The sequence below is a fragment of the Danio rerio genome, chromosome 17, assembly GCF_052040795.2.
Source record: "Danio rerio strain M-AB ecotype USA chromosome 17, GRCz13ab, whole genome shotgun sequence".
In the NCBI taxonomy this organism is placed as follows: domain Eukaryota; kingdom Metazoa; phylum Chordata; class Actinopteri; order Cypriniformes; family Danionidae; genus Danio; species Danio rerio.
The window spans coordinates 56761106-56785052 of record NC_141037.1 but is presented as its reverse complement, the minus strand read 5'-3'; the positions used below and the strand labels follow the sequence as shown (position 1 = coordinate 56785052).

General features: G+C 39.2%; 2 protein-coding genes across 3 annotated transcripts in view; both read right to left on the bottom strand.

Moving 5' to 3' along the window:
- Positions 1–23947, bottom strand: part of zc2hc1c (zinc finger, C2HC-type containing 1C) — an 835825-nt gene that overhangs the window by 211031 nt on the left and 600847 nt on the right. The gene's annotated exons all lie outside the window — the stretch shown is intronic.
- stxbp6 (syntaxin binding protein 6 (amisyn)) overlaps positions 11244–23947 on the bottom strand; it is a 54646-nt gene continuing 41942 nt past the window's right edge. The window contains exons 3-6 of one of the 2 annotated variants that reach the window (XM_087288912.1): positions 19736–19866; positions 18445–18610; positions 14182–14342; positions 11244–12634 (exon numbers count right to left, since the gene is read on the bottom strand). In XM_087288912.1, coding sequence (XP_087145038.1) covers positions 12611–12634; positions 14182–14342; positions 18445–18610; positions 19736–19866 — 482 coding nt within the window. In that variant the 3' untranslated portion in view covers positions 11244–12610. 2 annotated transcript variants of the gene reach the window in all.

Genomic DNA, 23947 nt, shown 5'->3' with positions numbered 1-23947 from the left:
ATTAAACTGGCCAGTAAGTGTACACCAAGCTACACGTTTAAACACATTACACAACATTAATAGTCCTATAAACACTGGCTACCTCTTCCCATTAAAATTCAGATATTTAATGCCGATACAGAGCATTATGAGTAACATACAGTTGAAGAAATATTACCCCCCTGTATATATATTTCCCCAATTTGTTTAATGGAAATATTCGTTTAACACATTTCTAATCATAATAGTTTTAATAAGTCATTCCTAATAGCTGATTTATTTTATCTTTGTCATGATGACAGTAAATAATATTAGACTAGATATTCTTCAAGACACTAGTGTTCAGCCTAAAGTGGCATTTAAAGGCTTAACTAGCTTAATTAGGGTAAAGTTAGGGTAATTAGGCAAGTCATTGTATAACAGTGGTTTGTTCTGGAGACAATCCAAAACAAATATTGCTTAAGGGGGCGAATAATATTGAGCTTAAATAGGCTTTAAAACAATTAAAAACTGATGTTATTCCAGGCAAAATAAAACATTTACATTTAGTCATTTAGCAGACGCTTTTATCCAAATAAGACTTTCTCCAGAAGAAAAAATATTATAGGAAATACTGTGAAAAATTCCTGAATCTGTTCAACATCATTTGGTTGAAAATGAAAAACAGAAATTCTCATGAGGGCAAATAATTTTGTCTTCAGCTGTATGTATTTTCCCTCTGAATGGTCTTAGAGTGAGAGATGAGGATGTGCAGGAAAGCTGAGCTGAGAGTGATACTGCAGTGCTGAAATGAACCAGCTCAGCTCGTTTCTGCACCCTGTGAACTTTCTGAGCTCCAGCCAGAAAAACACGCTGGAGATCCAGCAGGAATAATCTGCTTTCTGAAGCACTGCCGCCCCCTAGTGGTGAAACACAGAAGCGTATTTAAAAATGACTAGAAAACATTGCTGTATATTTTAGATTTAATAATGAAACCATCTCATTTATAACAGAATTATGCTAGTTTTTGCCTTGATATGCCCGCCAGTGTCTTCTGCATAGTCCTCTATGTGTGACAGTATTTACATGTTTTAAAGAAGCAGATTCATTTACCAAATTTAATTGAAACATTTCATTTCAGTTTGCTTTTTGTGGATAAAAAGGTTACGTTCATTCTTACTCTCCTCTCAGATGGGATGGTGGGCCAAATCAGGATCAACTTTAGTGACTTTACACTGTATTTAGATGATGATGATGATGATGATGATGATCCAGGATCAACATTAGTGAATTACACTGTATTTAGATGATGATGATGATGATGGTCCAGGATCAACATTAGTGAAGTCACACTGTATTTAGATGATGATGATGATGATGATGATGATGATGATGATTCAGGATCAACATTAGTTACTTTACACTGTATTTAGATGATGATGATGATGATGGTCCAGGATCAACATTAGTGAATTTACACTGTATTTAGATGATGATGATGATGATGATCCAGGATCAACATTAGTTACTTTACACTGTATTTAGATGATGATGATGATGATGATGATGATGATGGTCCAGGATCAACATTAGTGAAGTCACACTGTATTTAGATGATGATGATGATGATGATGATGATGATGGTCTAGGATCAACATTAGTGAATTTACACTGTATTTAGATGATGATGATGATGATGATGATGGTCCAGGATCAACATTAGTGAATTTACACTGTATTTAGATGATGATGATGATGATGATGATCCAGGATCAACATTAGTGAATTTACACTGTATTTAGATGATGATGATGATGATGGTGATGATGATGGTCCAGGATCAACATTAGTGAATTTACACTGTATTTAGATGATGATGATGATGATGATGATGGTCCAGGATCAACATTAGTGAATTTACACTGTATTTAGATGATGATGATGATGATGATGATGATGATGATGATGATCCAGGATCAACATTAGTTACTTTACACTGTATATAGATTATGATGATGATGATGATGATGATGATGATGAATAATGATGATGGTCCAGGATCAACATTAGTGAATTACACTGTATTTAGATGATGATGATGATGATGATGATGATGATGATGATGATGGTCCAGGATCAACATTAGTTAAGTCACACTGTATTTAGATGATGATGATGATGATGATGATGATGATGGTCCAGGATCAACATTAGTGAATTTACACTGTATTTAGATGATGATGATGATGATGATGATGATGGTCCAGGATCAACATTAGTGAATTACACTGTATTTAGATGATGATGATGATGATGATGATGGTCCAGGATCAACATTAGTGAATTTACACTGTATTTAGATGATGATGATGATGATGATGGTCCAGGATCAACATTAGTGAATTTACACTGTATTTAGATGATGATGATGATGATGATGGTCCAGGATCAACATTAATGAATTACACTGTATTTAGATGATGATGATGATGATGATGATGATGGTCCAGGATCAACATTAATGAATTACACTGTATTTAGATGATGATGATGATGATGATGGTCCAGGATCAACATTAATGAATTACACTGTATTTAGATGATGATGATGATGATGATGGTCCAGGATCAACATTAATGAATTACACTGTATTTAGATGATGATGATGATGATGATGATGATGGTCCAGGATCAACATTAATGAATTACACTGTATTTAGATGATGATGATGATGATGATGATGATGGTGATGATGATCCAGGATCAACATTAGTGAATTACACTGTATTTAGATGATGATGGTGATGATGATGATGATGATGATGGTCCAGGATCAACATTAGTGAATTACACTGTATTTAGATGATGATGATGATGATGATGATGGTCCAGGATCAACATTAATGAATTACACTGTATTTAGATGATGATGATGATGATGATGATGGTGATGATGATCCAGGATCAACATTAGTGAATTTACACTGTATTTAGATGATGATGATGATGATGATGATGATGGTGATGATGATGATGGTGATGATGATCCAGGATCAACACTAGTAAATTTACACTGTATTTAGATGATGATGATGATGATGATGATGGTGATGATGATGATGGTGATGATGATGATGGTGATGATGATCCAGGATCAACATTAGTGAATTACACTGTATTTAGATGATGATGATGATGATGATGGTGATGGTGATGATGATCCAGGATCAACATTAGTGAATTTACACTGTATTTAGATGATGATGATGATGATGGTGATGATGATGGTCCAGGATCAACATTAGTGAATTTACACTGTATTTAGATGATGATGATGATGATGATGATGATGGTCCAGGATCAACACTAGTGAATTACACTGTATTTAGATGATGATGATGATGATGATGGTCCAGGATCAACATTAGTGAATTTGCTCTGTGTTTAGTGCTAATGCTAACTCTGTATCCCTCTAATTGCACGTTGAGTTGTGAGATCTGCTGTGTACACGATTTAAGCCCAATAAGTAACTTCTGTTTTGTCTGAATTTAAGAGAAGAAAATTGTTGGTCGTCCAGTCTTTAATAACATCTTTAATACACTCAGTAAGCTCAGACACTTCATCCGTCTCATCAGGTTTAGTTGAAATATAGCAATGACAGCTGATCCCGTGATCCCGGGGTAGCATGTATATTGTGAACAGCAAAGAGCCTAAATCCTTAAAGAGCCTTATCCTTAAGGCACCCCATATTTCATTGGCCTGACTAGTGAAAGCTGTCTGTTTACATTTACAAACTGATAACAGTCAGTTAAGCATGACCTATAACCATCATGTATAACCAGCAGACTGATCTATAAACAGCAGTAGCTCAGTGATTCGACACAGAATACTTTCTGTCACATTCCTAAAGATAAGGAACTCCCAGAACACTGTTGTAAATGAGTTGCAGGGTGGTCTAGGGGTGTGGGGGTTTAACATCTAGAGCTGACACTGAAAAACAAATGAGCACATGCAGTAAGCTTTACTGTAATAACAATAATACATTAAAACAAATTATTACAGTGAAAAAGCAAAATGAACGTCATACATGAGACATTAAGAAATCACTTACGAAGACATATCAAAAATATTCACTCACTGGCCACTTTATTAGGTCCAACTGCTCGTTAATGCAAATTTATAATCAGCCAATCACATGGCAGCAACTCAATGCATTTAGGTATGTAGAGTGAGTATTTCAGAAACTGCTGATCTACTGGCATTTTCATGCATAACCATCTCTAATGCTAACAGAGAGTGGTCTGAAGGAGGAAATATCCAGTGAGCGGCAGTTCTGTGGGCGCAAATGCCCTGAGGACACAGGAGAATGGCCAGACTGGTTCCAGCTGATAGAAAGGCAACAGTAACTCAAATAAACACTCGTTACAACCGAGGTCTGCAGAAGAGCATCTCTGAACACACAACACGTCCAACCTTGAGGCGGATGGGCTACAGCAGCAGAAGAGCACACCGGGTGACGCTCCTGTCAGCTAAGAACAGGAAACTGAGGCTACAATTCACACAGACTCACCAAAACTGGACAATAGAAGATTGGAGAAACGTTGCCTGCTCTGATGAGTCTCCACTTCTGCTGTGACAATCGGAGTGGTGGTGGTGTAATGGTGTCGGGGGAAATTTTCTTGACACACTTTGGGTCCATTAGTACCAATTGAGCATCGTGTCAACACCACAGCCTACCTGAGAATTGTTGCTGACCATGTCCATCTCTTTATGAGCACAGTGTCTCCAACCTCTGATGGCTACTTCCAGCAGGATAACACACCATGACACCATGTCTTGAACATGACAATGAGTTCACTGTACTCAAATGGCCTCCACAGTCACTAGAGCTCAATCCAATAGAGCAGCTTTGGGAGCTCATACTATTTGAAGCTTGGCAAGCCTATTTTGGGCAGTTTTTCCAATTCTTTTTTGGAGAGCATTGGCGCTCGGCCATTTTCAGATCACTCCTGAAATGCTCAATAGGGTTCAGGGCAGGGCTCTGGCTGGACCTTCACAAAATCATCCTGCGGCCGCTCCTTTGTTGTGCTGAAGGTAGTTGTCTTGTTGGGAAGTTTCCAGTTTTAGCAGAAAGCTTTCTATTTTGAATATTAACTAAAATAGGCCTTCGTAAAGCAGAATGAAGGGTGGCGCAGTAGGTAGTGCTGTCGCCTAACAGCAAAAAGGTCACTGGTTTGAGCCTTGGCTGGGTCGGTTGGCGTGTCTGTGTGGAGTTTGCATGTTCTCCCTGCGTTCACGTGGGTTTCCTCCGCGTGCTCCTGTTTCCCCCACAGTCCAAACACATGCGCTATGGGTGAATTGGGTAGGCTAAATTGTCCAGTGTATGAGTGTGTATGGATGTTTCCCAGAGATGGGTTGCAGCTGGAAGGGCATCCGCTGCGTAAAAACATGTGCTGGATAAGTTGGCGGTTCATTATGCTGTGGTGACCCCGGATTAATAAAGGGACTAAGCCAAAAAGAAAATGAATGAATGAATGAATAAGTGGGGCAAAAGTACTTAGGACAGAAAAGGACCGTGTTAACAATTTATAACAATTCATATTTCCATTTATGAACACATGCACAGCGTATTAAAGGTTTAACTAAATCGTACAGCCTGATCTAACGAGAAAAAGTAAGTATTTTACGTTTTGCCAGTTTAGTTGTACGATTTTAAACAGGAGGCGTGGCACCTAACCCCACCCCTAAACCCAACCGTCATTGGGAGATAAGTAAATAATACTAAATTGTACAAATTAGATTGAACAAATTCATACGAATTAGCCACTAAATCAAAAAGTTACGAATTCCCGGGAGATTGTGTTGAAACCATGATTCATTCATTTTCTTGTCAGCTTAGTTCCTTTATTAATCCAGGGTCGCCACAGCGGAATGAAACGCCAACTTATCCAGCAAGTTTTAATGCAGCGAATGCCCTTCCAGCCGCAACCCATCTCTGGGAAACATCCACACACACACTACGGACAATTTAGCCAACCCAATTCACCTGTAACACATGTTGTTGGACTGTGGGGGAAACAGGAGCACCCGGAGGAAACCAGGGAGAACATGCAAACTCCACACAGAAACGCCAACTGAGCCGAGGCTCGAACCAGCAACCTTCTTGCTGAGAGGCGACAGCACTACCTACTGCGCCACTGCTTCGCCTTGAAATCGTAATATTCCCTTTAAATAAAGGAATGTTGACTTACAGCAAATCTACACATTGGAAAATGTGTTCAGATGACAGGAAACAGGGTTCATCACGAAAGTATGAAAAAGCCTGGGATTCATATTACAATTGCATAATTCAATCATCGTTATTCACTGATGCTGACGACAGCTTTTTTGCAGCATTATCCAGCCTTAGACCAGACGTTAAAACAAACCACATGACGGCTGATGCCACTGAACTGAAAATAATCTAGAAATCACAACAAATGACACGTGAAACAGGGCAAAGACATGATAATGTGTTTATTGCGAAGTATTTTTGCAAACATAAAACTGGGCACTATACAGACTTTAGTCACGTTTTCGTATTAGCAAACCATAAAAGGAGAAAGTAATATTGCAATACAAGTATAATCTGTATGCTTTTAGTTGTAGGAAATCTCTTTCGACTCTCCATTCTCCTTTTTTTGGTGTATATAATGACTTAAATACAATGTTATGCATCAAATATTCTTACAAAAACTACAATTTAAAACTGAGGACAACATACAGATCAAGGTGATTTTAATATCTGCATGTTTTGAAAGATTTTTTGACAGAAACAAGCCCGTATTTTCCACTTGGATGTGCGGTAAAGCTGTGAGTTTATGTTATGTGCATGTCTGAAGCATGAGCGCATGTGTTTATAATGGCTGCTCCGGCTGATTCTAGATTTCTACAGCGTGAGCTGTAAAAAGGTCAGATCAACACAATCTCACGGCAATTCATAACTTTTTGATTTAGTGGCTAATTCGTATGAATTCGTACAATCTAGTTCGTACAATTTAGTACGATTTGCTTATCACCCAATGACGGTTGTGTTTAGGGGTGGGGTTAGGTGCCACGCCTCCTTTTTAAAATCGTACAATTTCGTACGACTGAACTTGTACGACTACGAATTCGTACGAATTAGCCACTAAACTGGCAAAACGTAAAATACTTACGTTTTCTCGTGAGATCAGGCTGGTCAGATCCTCTGAAATGAAATCAGTCGGACACTTGAAGATGCACGGAAATGTGTGAATTTAAAAAAAAATACATTCAGAGTTTAAAATGAATTTGATATTTTAATTCATCGCAATTCATTTAATCAAATCAAACAAATTAATTAAATTGATTATTTGGGCTGGAGTAATTTTAGAAACACCAGCCTGATGGCACAAGGAACTGTAACTATTTTACGTTTGGTCAGTTTAGTGGCTACAAGGTACCAAGTTGTACAAGTTTAGTCATATAAAAATGTACAATTAGAAAAGAAAGGCATGGCATCAAACACCTAAACCCATCCAACCTTAGGGGATGAGCAAATCATACTAAAGCGATCATACGAATTCATGCATATGTAACGGAGGCCAGCTAGTAAGTGCTGTGCAGGTAAACCTCACGCCTCTGACCTCTAAAGTTGCTCTAGCGACCAACGCTAGAGGCCATGGTCTTTAACCTCCTTGTTAGATCAACCGACTCCCGTGCGGATGGTTGCCGGTTCGATACCAGCTCGGAGCGGGTTGGGTGGTGCAGGACTAGCAGGGTTACACATATTAGCCACTAAATCAAAAAGTTATGAATTATTGTGAGATAGCGTTGGAAACACATTTGAGACGCTGTCGTTGAGGTCAGTACAATTTCTGACTTAGACATACTGTAAAGTAAGGGTGCTTTCACACCTGCCCTATTTAGTTCGGTTGAATCGCACTAGAGTTCGTTTCCCCTTTTGGTACGGTTCGTTTGGGCAGGTGAGAATGCAGCAATCGTACTCGAGTGAGCACCAAAAGCGGACCAAATAAGCGTACCGAGACCTGCTTGAAGAGGTGGTCTCGGTACGCTTTCAAACGAACCCTTGAGCGGTAAACTAAAACAGGTCCAACCGCAAAAAAACTGCATCTTTTGGACTAATTCAGCTGCCGTAGGCCGATGCACTGTGCATTATGGGATATGGAGGAAAAATATTTGTTGACAGCGCTTTACCAACAGAGAGAGAGAGAGAGAGAGGGGAAAACATTACCTGATGGATCGTTGGTAATATTTCCGCAAGATGAGCATGTCACAGTTTAGCTAAATGAATTCATGTCTCCTCCTGAAGTGACGAGCAATGCATTAAACACTGTTTTCCAGCCGCGGCCGCGCTTCATTTTCGTAATGTATAGTTTGTCTAAAGCAGGGATACAATCAGCCAGCGCAGTCGTCCCTCCAGAGTAAAAACGACATTTTGTGTCTGCCGGTTTTGTTTACCTGCGGGAGTTTATTGGCATTTTCCCGCATGGGAATTCTGACCAATCAATAAGCAGTTTAGGAAATATGTTCAACAACATCTGGCCAATGAGAGATGTGGATTTTGTCAGATGACTGTATTTTGGTTCGTTTCAACTGGTTCGAACCAAAGCCAGCAGTGTCGTGTGAAAACGACCCAAAGACGGCAGAAGAAGCAACAATGTATCATGTATTACCCTTGGTCCAGACCAAATGAAGCGAACTACAGGTGTGAAAGCACCCTAAAATTTGAAATATTAAGTGGCGCTGACATCTATTTGTGGAGTAATTCACCATTTTGTAAAGGGGTCAACATTATATTTTCACTTCTTTCTTCTTTTTTACCCAATTGTTGTGTGGATGTGCTTTGTTTAAGACCTTGTTTGGTCTGAGCAAACCGTTCAATTGTAAAACACTGAACATTGTTCACTCTGCGAACAGATTTTCCCTTTTACAGAAACACAACTGTGATAAAACATAGAAGCAGCAGTCATATATCCTGTTTCTGTCGATCTCAATCGTATCATATAAAAAAAATCGTCATTTTCCACTGTCGCCATTGACTTGTAATGCAATGAAGATGACTCAAGTCAATAATAAGTGATAACCGGGCTGCCATCCATCTAAAAAGTTATTGTTTGACTGTGGAACAATACTTCTTTACATTAAATACTTTTTTATAATCATTGAGTACGCTAGTTTTGACCATGACGATGACCATGGCCAGTAGGGTTGGGAAATATAAATTTTTATGGTCTTCAACTATAAAGCTGTATATTCTTAAATGCAAAATCTGGCAAAAACATCAGTTGCTGCGTCCAAATTCACATATTTATGCTACATCGACAGATGGGTCGATCTTGCTATCTACGCTTGAGTCACTGGGCGTTGCAGGCACTGTTATTCAGTGGTTCAGATCTTACCTCTCTGACAGGTCATTCAGGGTGTCTTGGAGGGAAGAGGTGTCCAACCTACAGCATCTAAACACTGGGGTACCACAGAGCTCTGTTCTTGGGCCACTTCTCTTCTCCATCTACACGTCATCTCTAGGATCAGTCATCCAGAAACATGGATTTTTCCTACCACTGCTATGCTGATGATACCCAGCTATACCTCTCTTTTCACCCTGATGATCCCTCGGTTCCAGCTCGCATCTCAGCCTGCCTGTCAGAAATTTCACATTGGATGAAAGATCATCATCTTCAGCTGAACCTCACGAAAACAGAAATGCTCCAAGTTTCTGCCAACCCCACTCTACATCATAACTTTTCAATCCAGATGGATGGGGCAACCATTACTGCATCCAAAACGGTGAAAAGCCTTGGAGTAATGATTGATGACCAACTAAACTTCTCTGACTACATTTCTAGAACTGCTCGATCTTGCAGATTCGCACTCTATAACATCAGAAAGATCCGACCCTTCATATCTGAACATGCAGCTCAACTCCTTGTTCAAGCTCTTGTTTTTTCCAGACTGGACTATTGCAACTCTCTACTAGCCGGGCTCCCAGCTAACGCTATCAAACCTCTTCAGATGCTTCAGAACGCAGCAGCACGAGTGTTCTTTACTGAACCTAAAAGAGCACATGTCACTCCGCTGCTCATCCGTTTGCACTGGCTGCCAGTTGCTGCTCTAATCAAATTCAAAGCTCTGATGTTTGCTTACAAAGCGACTTCTGGCATTGCTCCTCCTTATCTGCTCTCACTTTTAAAATTCTCAGCAGAAATAGCAAAAAACGTCTGCAGATTCTGTCTGGCCGACATGGCAACTTCTTTATAGAAGTTCAACTGTTGTTGCAGAACAAATATAACACGGAAAACGAGATTTAAATATATTCCTGTTAGCTAGAAATTCATTAACAGTCTTTTAAACAACTTTACCGGAGCTTCTCTACTTGAAAGTTGGTCTCATGCATTCAGCATGTTTGTGGTTTGTTTACACTTTTTACCTGAGTTTGTAGGTCTGATCAAATTCATGTCAACACACAATGTATTGTGGGCAATTTTAGTGGTTAAACACTTCAAATTTATACCGGAAATAGTAGAGCATACGGGAACCATTAACATAACATACTACAATTTGTGACACAATAATTAAATTTTTGAACACTATTTAGGACGGATAGTGCGAATTGAGACGCAGCTAGTGTAAACTGCCCTAGTAGCAAAGAATTCTGGCCCAGATTTGGCAAAAAGCTGGCACAGCAGGCATTCATCCGGCACTGGCATACAGCATGTGGGCCAAACATAGCCCGGGTTTGGCAGAGGTGGCACCGTTTTTAAGGCGGCACACAAGATTTGGGCCAGATGAAAAACGTAGTATTTGGCCCAGATTTAAAAATTTGATGAGTGGGCCATGTGAGTTTGGCCAGTCTTGACCCACATTTAAAATACACTAAAATCATTTTTGAGTAAAGAAAAAAAATTCTACCAATCAGGTCACTTTGAGAAAAAGCGTGCCCATAGTGTGCCTAAAGCGCAGCACTCCATGGGTTTATCAATTTCATTGCAATCGTGACACACCAACCTATCTGGCCCAGTTCAGGCCCAGTTATGAGTTATTAACTTGGCTGAGACTTGGCCCAGATATGGTCCGTGTTTGGCCCTTGTCTGGAAGCCAGATTTGGTCCAGTCATGTACCGTAATTCACTGCGGCATATGGGCCAAGCAAAACCTGATTGTGTGGGCCAGAGCTGGGCCAGAGAAATTTTGCTATGTGGGTGTTCTCCAGGCAGATCTGCACATCACTTCGGAAGAAAAAAAACGAAGCGGTACCACATTATTTCAAACGTGGGCCCACACTTTATTTTAGTGATAAAAAACAAACAAATAAAACAAGTATGGACTCAAGTGATAATGAAACAATACAATGTTAAAAAGAAAAAAAAGTTTAGATGCTTTTACAAAACCCTCAGAAAGATTTTTACCAAAAAATATCAGTTCAAACTCTCACACGCTAAAGTTTCTTTTCACAATGGCACAAACACTTCATAGGTTAAAACAATCTAGAAGGAATGTCCAACATTAGCAGGCATTTTTTAAGGAATCTTGTCATCAGTGTTGGGTGAAAAGTCAAATATTACAATTTTAAGCCAATTACACTCTTAAAAACACACACAGATTCACAAAACGTTTATTAAAAAGTAACAGATACTAAAGTTGTCACGATACTGAAATTGTTGCCAATCGGCACTGAAATTTTAAAAATCGTTCATTTCCAGCTAACATTTGAGCACTGTTGAGCGTGTTCTTAATCAGTGCTGATTTGCCATTGTGCTCAACAGAAAGGACTGTGATTGGCTGTGAAGGTCATCAGTTCACCGAACTCACCTCTGTTTACTGAGTGTAAACACCGATACAGGGACACTGGAGCCTTCTAAAGCTGCGATTCCTCAAGGGTTCTCTTGTATGTCAGCTTATAGACAAACCAGCTGATCGATGTGACATTGAAACGCTCCACTGTCCCTGTATCCGTGGTGGTGAACGATGACCTTAAAGGCCATTCACAGTCATTTAACAGTGAACACAACAGCAAATCAGCGCTGTTTAAAAAGAACAAGCTCAAATGTTAGCAGGAAATGGACGTTTTTAAAATATCATTATCAACTGGTACCGAACTCCAGTATCCCAACAACCCTAACAGATACTGAATAGTAAAACCACATACTGGTAATACCTACAACTAAGTAACACATTTAGCTTCTTTTAAGTCAGCGGTGTCCAAACTCGATCCTGGAGGGTCGGTGTCCTGCGTATTTTAGTTCCAACCTTAACCAGCAAATCAAGCTCTTTCTAGATTTACTAGAAACGTCCAGGCAGGTGTGCTGAAGAAAGTTAGAGCTAAACTATGCAGGACACCGGCCCTCCAGGAGTTTGGACACCCCTGTTGTAAGTGATTTTAGATTGAAATATGCGACTTGTTCCCAACTCTGCTTGTAATATTATAATAATGATCGGTCGCATGTATAAGGCTTTAAGTTTGCAATGATCAACAATTCTGTGGTTAAAAAAGACATGATTTTTTTCAAGATTACTGCCATGATGATACACAATGTCCTCGATTCTTGATGTGATGCTTCATGTGCGTCCCGTCACAGTCTGTGATAGCAGGGCTGATGAAGCAGATTCTCCGAAAAATACAGCAAAGGCTCAACACTTGTGCTTCATGGCCAGCTGAAGACAGAGAGAAACTGACCATGAGGAAACTGTACGCAAATCCACTGTACAAATCAGTCACAATGTCGTACAATCATACTCGCTGGTTTAATAAATGTGTTATTTAAAGGCACGATCCAATTTGAGGTTTTAAATTTCCATTTAACGTTGCAACTCATAAAGATATTAAAATTAGTATGACATTTACATATGACAACTGGTTGCAAATATAAATTATGCAATAAAATTAGCACCAAATTGTCTTGAATCATGCTAATTTAAATATAGAAATACATCGCCGTTTAATATAATACATTAGTATTTTGTACATTAACCATGCTTGCTGGGGTACGTGGATTACTCAGTTAGCTGGATTTGGATATTGACGATTTGACACGATCCAGGATCGTTTCGTTCTTCAAAGCTAATCCGAGACTTGTTGTCATAGCAACAGTTCTGCTAGCTCAAACCTGATCGGGAGCAGGTTCAATTCATATAAACAGGATTAGATCGGGTCAGTTCAAGCAAAGATAATACAGAAAGTATGTTCCGAATTCTGATATTTTCCTACAGTAGTAGTTATATACACTTGGGAAAATGGTACATATTTTTTAACTATATATATATAAAGTTATAGTCATTAATAAAATAAATAAAGTTATACATATTAATAAAACGTATGCAATCTGCACTCTCGAAATGAAAGTACAAAGACTGCCATCTGGTGGTGCAAAGAGAAAACTTTGATAACTTTTTAGATCGCTGTAGTACAAATTGTGTATAATAGAAATGCACAATATGTGACTTTTTTTTAAAGCAATAATACATTAATGCATTCATAAACATGTTTTGATAGTTAATATGCCGGTGATTTGATGCTTCACAAAAGTTGCAGACGCCTTTACCAATATTAAAATGCTTTTGTAAACAACCAGTTATTCTTTACACCGATTAAAAAAAATGGTTACTATAATAAAGAAAATATTTTCTAAATGTAGAACTAAATACATTGATTTGCATTGAAATACATGATGAATACTCTTGACACATGAAAGTGGAAAGCCTGCAGCTCACAACAAATGTGGAAGGTTATTGCGTGTCATATTTAACAAACCGTTTACTGCTAATTTGATGTAATTTTGCTCACATGGATAATTAAATATTAATCAGATGATGTCATTACGCTGCTGTGCTGTCAGCCAATCGTTGCATTGCTGATCATGATTTCGAGGATCGATAGATCTGTCCTTCATAACACACGCAGCGATCTCAGATCAGTTCATCCAGACATTCTACTCTGATTCGCGAACTTGTTTAAAGAACCAAATTAGCGAGAGATCAGTTATCAAGATGAACAGATCCAGGATCTGCCAAATAATCTTAGATCATTTAAACGAGGTACAAAGAACGGACCCCTGGTTTACTAATATTTTGGTTGTGATCAATTTCATGGTTCTCCATGCAGTGGCCACACGGCGGCAGCAGAGAGACACTGATGTGTGTTTTTTTCCCCTCAGTGGAGCTTCAGAAAGACTGGAGTTTCTGGACTGAGAGCCTGCCGTTACCTTGTGTGCGGTGTCAGCGAAGTGCTGTGCGCTGTTCATCATGTCGCTGGTCTTCTCTTCCGCGCGGCCCAGTCTCTCTCCACGCTCATTCAGAGCCTGACTGGCCTTCTGTACCGCACTGCTCACACTGTCAGCCGCACCGTGGAGGAGACTGCTATTACCTACATGAGAGATAAAGAGATCACACATTATAAACACGGCTGTTAACTAGATTGAGCTATACGAATTACATCAGTAAAAGTAGACGGGGTTGAGGAGATATATTATTATAATGATGTATTATTTCAATATAATATATTGAATATATTGGTGAAGGTTTTTCCTCGCCGCTGTCGCCACTGGCTTACATGGTTCGGGATCTGTAGAGCTGCACATCGAAGGATTTGCTCTTCAGTGTGTGTGTGTGAATGGCTCAGTCAGGTGTGTGGCTGTTTGCACAGTGTTAAATGGATCAGTGTAATGATTCCTGCCAGGCAACACAATCCGGCATCTGACCCCAAGCAAACCTCCATCTGCTTCCCACAGTAACACGCAGCCCGTCCTGCCGCTGACTCACAACTGATGCGCTGAAAGCTGTAATTTATTAGGCGGGAGGAACAACTGGCAACGCTCGCCTGGAAACCTCCGTCTTCCACTTGACTACACCATTACTGTAGCATACCGACACAAACTGAACACACGCTTAACCACTTAAACTCTGCGGACCTGGTACCGGGTCTGTGATGTCATCGACTTTCACTTTCAGATTTAAAGGGCTAGCGTTGCACCAGACCCCCGTAAGTGGTGTCGTTTGAAAGTGTAGAATCTATATTTTATGCTCATATGCATCACTTTGGTTTTTATTCTACTGTATAAAAGTTATTTACACTTAAATACACAGTATTTTGGATACCCGAGCTGGGTATTTTACATTGGTTCATGTTCATATTTTTCATATGACACATGTACAAGTTATAGCTCAAATGAAAGCGCTTACCGGTGCTCATACAGTTCTAGCATTCTTTTTACTGAATTATATTCATATGCCAAACAGTTGCTGAATGAATCGCCATGTTTCCATGGCGCAGAAGTGAAAACAATACATTCATGATCAATAAGCAGCCCCAGATAGCACAGACAGCTGTCATCTCTTACCTTATGCTGTGCGCTTCAGGGCCATTCTCCTCTGTTTTTGAGGTGATGTGCATAAGTAATCCTTTTATATGTCTGACGTGGTCCAAACACAGTGAATTATGTTTGATCAAACAAAAGAATAGTGAAATATGAACACAATGATCGCTCCCTGTGGCTTGTACAGCACTTCTCATCAGTTGGAATACAATAACTTTTGCAGAGATTATGGTGGAGACATTTGTCTTTTTTCCTATGATTACAGACATGTGCAGGAACCCCCAACATTAATTACAGCACGCTAGACCACACACAACCTAAAAGGTGCACTTTCAAATTTGAGTTTATAACAAAAATACAAAAAAAAACGCCTCTTTTTTAGGTGTTTATTATAACACAGACGACATATACAGATATTATAAACACTTTCAATAGTGTTTTATAAAAATTCAAAGGGTTTTCTTTAAAATGATACCAAATTTTGCATTTACACCTCTGCATGTGGATTTGGGAAGCTTTTAAATTTGGGTAGGTGAAATCCAGGCCGAAATCCCAACATAGCAGCAGAGTTTTTAATGAAGAAACACACAATTATTACACACACCAAACTAGGCCACCATATATACAGTGGGTACGGAAAGTATTCAAACCTTGAATTTGTCACTGAAATATCACATGGTTTTAAATATTCAGACCCTAGTGTTTAGTAGAAGCACTCTTGATCATTTGGTAAAGATGCAACAAGTTTTTCATAGTTGAATTTAGGGATTCTCCTTGCCGATCCTAGCTCTAGGTTTAGGCCTTTTCAGAGATGCTCAATTGGGTTTAGTTCAGGGCTCTGGCTGGGCCATTCTAGAACAGTCATGGAGTTGTTGTGAAGCCACTTCATTATTTAGCTGTGTGCTTAGGGTCATTGTCTTGTTGGAAGGTAAACCTTCAGCCCAGTCTGTGGTCCTGAGCACTCTGGAGAAGGTTTTCATCCAGGATATCCCTGAACTTGGCTGCATTCATCTTTCCCTCGATGTCTCAGTTGTCCTGTTCCTGCAGCTGAAAAACACCCCCACAGCATGATGCTGCCACCACCATGCTTTACTGTTAGGACTGTATTGAGGATGTGATGAGCAGTTTTCTCTATAGCAGGGCTAGCCCTGTAGATTTGGACGCCCTAAGCAGAATAATTTCGGGGCTCTACCTTGCTCTATATAGTGGAGTATTGCCATTGCAAACCGGCCCACAATGATTATGTTGCTCATTAAATACAATCAATGAAACAGAAAAGTAAAGCCTGATTTCTCCTACTTAATAGCTGTCTAAATGATTTGGACATTTTAAAACAGCACTGTTTTAGTCAACTGGCAGCTTCAGAACTAAATGATCTTTAATAAAGAGTCCAGAGATGACTACTTTGTGTCCTTCTGGAGTGTTTAACCAGTAAAACTCTGCTGTTATTTTGGGATTTCCGCCTGGATTTTGCCTACCCAAATTTAAAAGCTTCCCAAATCCTCATGCAGAGGTGTAAATGCTAAAATTTGGTATCATTTTAAAGAAAACCCTTTGAATTTTCATAAAACACTATTGAAAGTGTTTAAAATATCTGTATATGTTGTCTGTGTTATAATAAACACCTAAAAAAAAAGGCGCTTTTTGTATTTTTTGTTATAAACTTAAATTTGAAAGTGCACCTTTTAGGTTCTGTGTGGTCGAGCGTGCTGTAATTAATGTTGGTGGTTCCTGCACATGTCTGTAATCATAGGAAAAAAGAAAAATGTCTCCACCATAATCTATGCAAAAGTTATTGCATTCCAACTGATGAGAGGTGCTGTACAAGCCACAGGGAGCGATCATTGTGTTCATATTTCACTATTTTGTTGTTTGATCAAACATAATTCACTGTGTTTGACAACATCGGACATATAAAAGCATTACTTATGCACATCACCTCAAAAACAGAGGAGAATGGCCCTGAAGCGCACAGCATAAGGTAAGAGATGACAGCTGTCTGTGCTATCTGGGGCTGCTTATTGATCATAAATGTATTGTTTTCACTTCTGCGCCATGGAAACACGGCGATTCATTCAGCAACTGTTTGATATGTGAATATAATTCAGCAAAAAGAATGCTAGAACCGTATGAGCACCGGCAAGAGCTTTCATTTGAGCTATAACTTGTACATGTGTAATATGAAAAATATGAAAATGAACCAATGTAAAATACCCAGCTCGGGTCTCCAAAATACTGTGTATTTAAGTGTAAATAACTTTTATACAGTAAAATAAAAAACAAAGTGACGCATATGAGCATAAAATATAGATTCTACACTTTCAAACGAAACCACTTACGGGGGTCTGGTACAACGCTAGCCCTTTAAATCTTAAAGCGAAAGTCGATGACATTTGAGTGGTTAAAACTTATTTTATTAATTTAGCAAACAAATTAAAGATTCTATTAAAGATTCTAATTAATTAACTAATTACTCATGAGTATGCTACTTAATCAAACTTCAATAATCAATAATGCTGATCAGTAATGAAGTCAAAATGTAAAAACAGACTGTGATATTCAGCGGGATTAGAGATCAGGGTAGTTGCAGTAGTCGCAGGATAATGAGTAGTTGCACCTCTTCAGTAAAACGAGCAGGAGACAAATAAAGCTGCGAGACGTGTCGGGGGGTATTCAAGTCAAAGAAAGCCTCCATTAATCAGGCCTTTAAATACACAACACAGAGCAGAAACTTTCCTTCATTAGCAGAACTGAACACACTCACTGCTGAAAGTTTGGAATGGTGACACACAGTGAAGGACTTTCTACAAAGAGTTTGCCTCATGATGAGTCTCAGGGACAATAGAATAATAAATAAATCAAAATAATTGTAAAAAAAAGTTAATAAATAGTGCTTTTATTTCAGTTTTTTTAAGGCTGTGGCCTCACAGAGAGAAGGTCGCTGGTTCGAGTCTCAGCTGGGTCAGTTGGCATTTCTGTGTGGAGTTTGCATGTTCTCCTCGTGTTGGCGTGGGTTTCATTGGGTGCTCTGGATTCCCCCACAGCCCAAAGAAATGCCACTGGGGACTCAAACCAGCAACCTATTTGCTGTGAGGGGATAATGCAAACCACTGAGACACTGTGTGTGTGTGTGTGTGGGGGGGGGTCTCTCACCTCCCAGTAGTTTAGGGGGGCAGTTGACGAACTCTACTTTTCTCTCAGGAATGAAGCGCTGACACGTGTGATGGAGGATCTGCACAAACACACACTTCTCTCCTGCTGAACCCGCCGTCCACTGGTCAGACCCGCTGTCAAACACCAGGTCAAACTCTGGGCAGTCCTAAACACAAGTGTGTGTGTGTGAGCAGCTCACAATTTTAGTGTGTTTGTTCAATGAGAGTGTGTGTTGTTCATTAGTGTGTGTTATAGTTGTGTATTATCAGTGTGTGTTGTGCACTGGTGTGTGTTACAGTTGTATATTATTAGTGTGTTTGTTCAATGAGTGTGTGTGTTGTTCATTAGTGTGTGTTATAGTTGTGTATTATCAGTGTGTGTTGGGCACTAGTGTGTGTTATAACTGTGTATTATTAGTGTGTTTGTTCAATGAGAGTGTGTGTTGTTCATTAGTGTGTGTTATAGTTGTGTACTATCAGTGTGTGTTGTGCACTGGTGTGTGTTAAAGTTGTGTATTATTAGTGTGTTTGTTCAATGAGAGTGTGTGTTGTGCACTGGTGTGTGTTATAACTGTGTATTATTAGTGTGTTTGTTCAATGAGTGTGTGTTGTGCACTGGTGTGTGTTATAACTGTGTATTATTAGTGTGTTTGTTCAATGAGTGTGTGTTGTGCACTGGTGTGTGTCATAACTGTGTATTATTAGTGTGTTTGTTCAATGAGAGTGTGTGTTGTGCAGTGGTGTGTGTTATAGTTGTCTACTATCAGTGTGTTGTGCACGAGTGTGTGTTATAGTTGTGTATTTTTAGTGTGTTTGTTCAATGAGAGTGTGTGTTGTGCACTGGTGTGTGTTATAGTTGTCTACTATCAGTGTGTTATGCACAAGTGTGTGTTATAGTTGTGTATTACCAGTGTGTTTGTTCAATGAGTGTGTGTTGTGCACTGGTGTGTGTTATAACTGTGTATTATTAGTGTGTTTGTTCAATGAGAGTGTGTGTTGTGCAGTGGTATGGGTTATAGTTGTGTACTATCAGTGTGTGTTGTGCACTGGTGTGTGTTATAGTTGTGTATTGTCAGTGTGTTTGTTCAATAAGAGTGTGTGTTGTGCACTGGTGTGTGTTATAGTTGTGTATTGTCAGTGTGTTTGTTCAATAAGAGTGTGTGTTGTGCACTGGTGTGTTATAGTTGTGTATTGTCAGTGTGTTTGTTCAATGACAGTGAGTGTTGTGCACTGGTGTGTGTTATAGTTGTGTATTATCAGTGTGTTTGTGTCAGGGAATGTGAAACACTCACTTTGATGGCGTCCACACCGTTGACCTGTCGGAGTTGACTGATGTTCCACTGAGATCTCCTGATGAACGAGGATGAGCCCTCGAACTGCTTCACCTTCGTCAGGAACACCTGTGCTGGCTTCTTGTTGGTGACTGAAACAGAAAGAGAAACAGGGCACTGTTTAAAGGGGTCCTATTATGCAAAGACCACTTTTAAAAGGGGTTTAAAATCAATTAATTGTATTATTTATAATCAGACTTGACTAAAACAGTCAGCAGAAACACTTTGATTGACATTTTCCCTTTGTGCTTGTCATCAGAGGAAAGCCCCGCCCACTAATGACCATCTCTCCCTCATTAGCAAATTTTGAATCTGCCACTATGCTGACACGCATGCATTTGTAGCTCCGCCCTCTTCTGAAAAGAGCACAATCTCATTTGGATTTAAAGCGACAGTCACCAAAACAGCACAATTAGGATTGAAGTCTAAAAGGGTCAGTTACAGAGAGGTAGAAAACCTATTGAGCTATCAATACTTTAGGGCGGGGCAATCAGTCATTTAGGGTGGGGCTATCAGTCATTTGGGGTGAAGCTATCAATACTTTAGGGAGGGGCTATCAGTCATTTAGGGTGGGCCAATCAGTCATTTGGGGTGGGGCTATCAATACTTTAGGGCGGGGCTACCAGTCATTTAGGGTGGAGCTATCAATACTTTAGGGCGGGGCTATCAGTCATTTAGGGTGGGGCTATCAATACTTTAAGGCAGGGCTATCAGTCATTTAGGGTGGGGCTATCAATACTTTAGGGTGGGGCTATCAGTCATTTAGGTTGGGGCTATTAATACTTTTGGGCGGGGCTATCAGTCATTTAGGGCGGGGCTATCACTCACTTCAGAGCTATCAGTCGTTTAGGGTGGAGCTATCAGTCCTTTAGAGTAGGGCTATCAATACTTTAGGCCAGGGCTTTTAGTCATTTAGGGTGGGGTTATCAGTCATTTAGGGTGGGGCTATCAATCATTTAGCGTGGGGCTATCAGTCATTTAGGCAAGAGCTATCAATACCTTTGGACGGGGCCATCAGTCATTTAGTATGGGGCTATCAGTCATTTAGGGTGGAGCTATCAGTATTAGGGTGGGGCTATCAGTCATTTAGGGTGGGGCTATCAATCATTTAGCGTGGGGCTATCAGTCATTTAGGCAAGAGCTATCAATACTTTTGGACGGGGCCATCAGTCATTTAGTATGGGGCTATCAGTCATTTAGTATAGGGCTATCAGTCATTTAGTATGGGGCTATCAGTCATTTAGGGTGGGGCTATCAGTCATTTAGGGTGGGGCTATCAGTCATTTTAGGCAGAGCTACCAGTCATTTAGTGCGGGACTCAGTACTTTACGGAGAAGCTTTAAGTCATTTTAGTGGAACTATCCGTCATTTAGGGTGGGGCTATCAGTCCTTTACAGGGGAGCTATCAATCATTTAGGCAGGCTATCAGTCATAGGGTCATTAGAGTTGAGCTATTAGTACTTTAGGGTGGAGATATTACTTTAATGTGCGGATATCAGTGCTTTAAGGCGGAGCTATCAGTAATTAAGGGTGGGGATATTAGTCCTTTAGGGCGGAGACAGAGAGTGTCTCATTTCTTTTCTGCCATCATCCATTTATCAATCCTCCTCTAGTTTTGTTAGCAACATTCATCGTCCAGCAATCGAATCAGTTCCCAAAAGGTTGAAATCAATCACAGCCCTACATTGTTTCAAGTGGATTTACATCATGACAGAGGAAAAAGGGACATATTTTGTATGTGAAAATATTGTAAAAGGTCATTTATTCGTGTGAATTTTCTGAATCATGAGCCACCTAAACCTACATTGCAGCTTAATAAACATTATTATCAATGTATAATCGATTCCTATTGTTAATATACAAGTGTCTTGATTAGTAATGTGCATTGCTATTTACTTAATTTGGTCAAGTTTTTTTAACTTTCAGATGGCAGATTTCCAAATAGTTGTATTTCAGCCAAATATTTTCAATCCTAACAAACAAAACATTTTCTTACTCGAGTTATAACCGAGACTCTTTTGTGAAGATGCTAAATTCTCTTCCTGAGCACTGTCTCAGTTCAATCTGTCATCTGACGTCAGCAGATGGGGGGAGGAAAGGGAGTGTTGAACACAGAGGCCTGAACAAACAGTGGCGGATCAGAAAGTCCTCCAGCAGCCGCTGCGGGCCGGATCTTCTCACTCCAGCAGATGCGGGTGTGGTGGAAGCTGTAAACACTCCGCTGCAGTATCAACCAGAGACCGCTGCTTTCACACAATTAACATCTAATCCCTACAAAGGCTCATTGGAGATACATACTTCAGCCTACATTTATTGTGAAACCATAACAACGTACTTTAACATATGTTTGACTGCAGTTTGTAGATGAACACTAGGGGGCAGTATGACAACAACAATTTGTCTTCCTTTTCACACTAATGATATTTACAGGATATTATTGATGAATAAAGGATTCTTTTCATGCAGTTCTGTATATGGACACTAATCTGGCGTGCTCAGCTTGCTCATAGTGCACGTTAGAATGCTCGGGTTTGAGTCTGGTAAAGCAGGCTTTTATAAAAAAATAAAATAAAAGCAATATAAAATCAAGGTAAAGCTACAATATGTTATCACAGTGCACGTTTATATTGTGTTTGCTTCTGAAAACACTATTGGTTGGGTTTAGGCAAGGCTACTGTAGACAGAAGACATAGGTGTAGCAAAAGTTACGCGTTTTAAAACTAAAATGGGGCCTAAGTAACCTATTCTAAATTTGCAAAAGTGTAGACAGCGCCCTCTAGAGAGTTTGTCATCTTAAACATGCAACAAAATGACACAAAATTGAAGGCAGAGGCACATATTTCCAATGAGAATAGGACGACTAATACTGGTGTCCGACGGATGACTAATACATCTTATCCTACCCATCAGATTGTCACAATAATATCCAGCTGCAGACTCAGACAAGTTTTAGGACACACAATCCTACTCCGAGTGGAATTGGTGTTTGGGTTATGGCTAAAAGGGTTATAACTGTGGCGACAGAGAACGTGCATCTAAATATAGCATCATTTTTGTGATCTTATACAACAATTTTTTTTCTATTCAACCTATATGAAATTACATTAAATTAATGGGAAAAACAAAAATTAAAAGTGTTAAAGAAACCACCCTCTTTTTATTTATTTATTTATTTTACGTTTTTTAGGTCTCCTAGAGTTAAACTATTTTTGAATCCATTCAGTCACTTTCTTGTTTTGGCGAGGTCATCTTTAGATTAGCTTAGCATAACAAATTGAATTATATTAGACCATTAGCATTTTGTTAAAAAAAAATAATAAATAATTAAAAATCACTATTTTGATCCTTTTCCTATATAAAGCTAGAGTCTTCTGTAGTTATACTGTGTAATAAGACTGACGGAAAATGAAACATTACTAGGGGTGTGACTAGGGGTGCTCACAAGATTTGTATAGTTTTTTTTTTTTAAGAAATCTTCAAATACATAAATGGAAAATATTTTATTAACAGCAAAAAAAATAAATAAATAAAAATAATCACAAATTGCAAAACTATTTAGGTGCTTTTTTAAAAATCAACTTGTAATGAAATGTTATTTTATTTCTATTTTAATGAATTATACGCAGTAAAAAACACGTCCTAGCAACAAGAACAAATGCCTAAACATCCGATGTCGCTGTCCGTATCCCTCAAAGTTGTCTAAATGTTTAGAGATGGTGTGACCAAGGTCCCTGTAAGAATTAGTCTTTGGTGTGACTCAACGCGTACCTGTGTGTGCCTTTGATGTACCGCTTCATTCTTCAAACGGCCTTGTCGCAACACCAGTGGCAACAAAATTAGGCACCGAAATGCAAATGCTGATTCAGTGATCCTGCTTGTGAGAGACTGTTCTCACTCTCAACTCACATCATTCAAAACAAAAGATCCACATTGTCCCCCAACAATGTCAACAGACTGGACTGTCTCAGCAACTTTTACATTAATTGCGTTTACATTAATTTTAGATTTGAATAGCCAAAATTACACGTTTCAGTCTCTTAAATGTTATTAATCGCGATTAATTGTCAAAAAATGTGATTAATTAGTTGTTGTTTTTTTATTTATACTGTGTAATAAGACTGACGGAAAATTAAACATTACTAAGGGTGTGACGAGACACGAAATTGGGCTCAC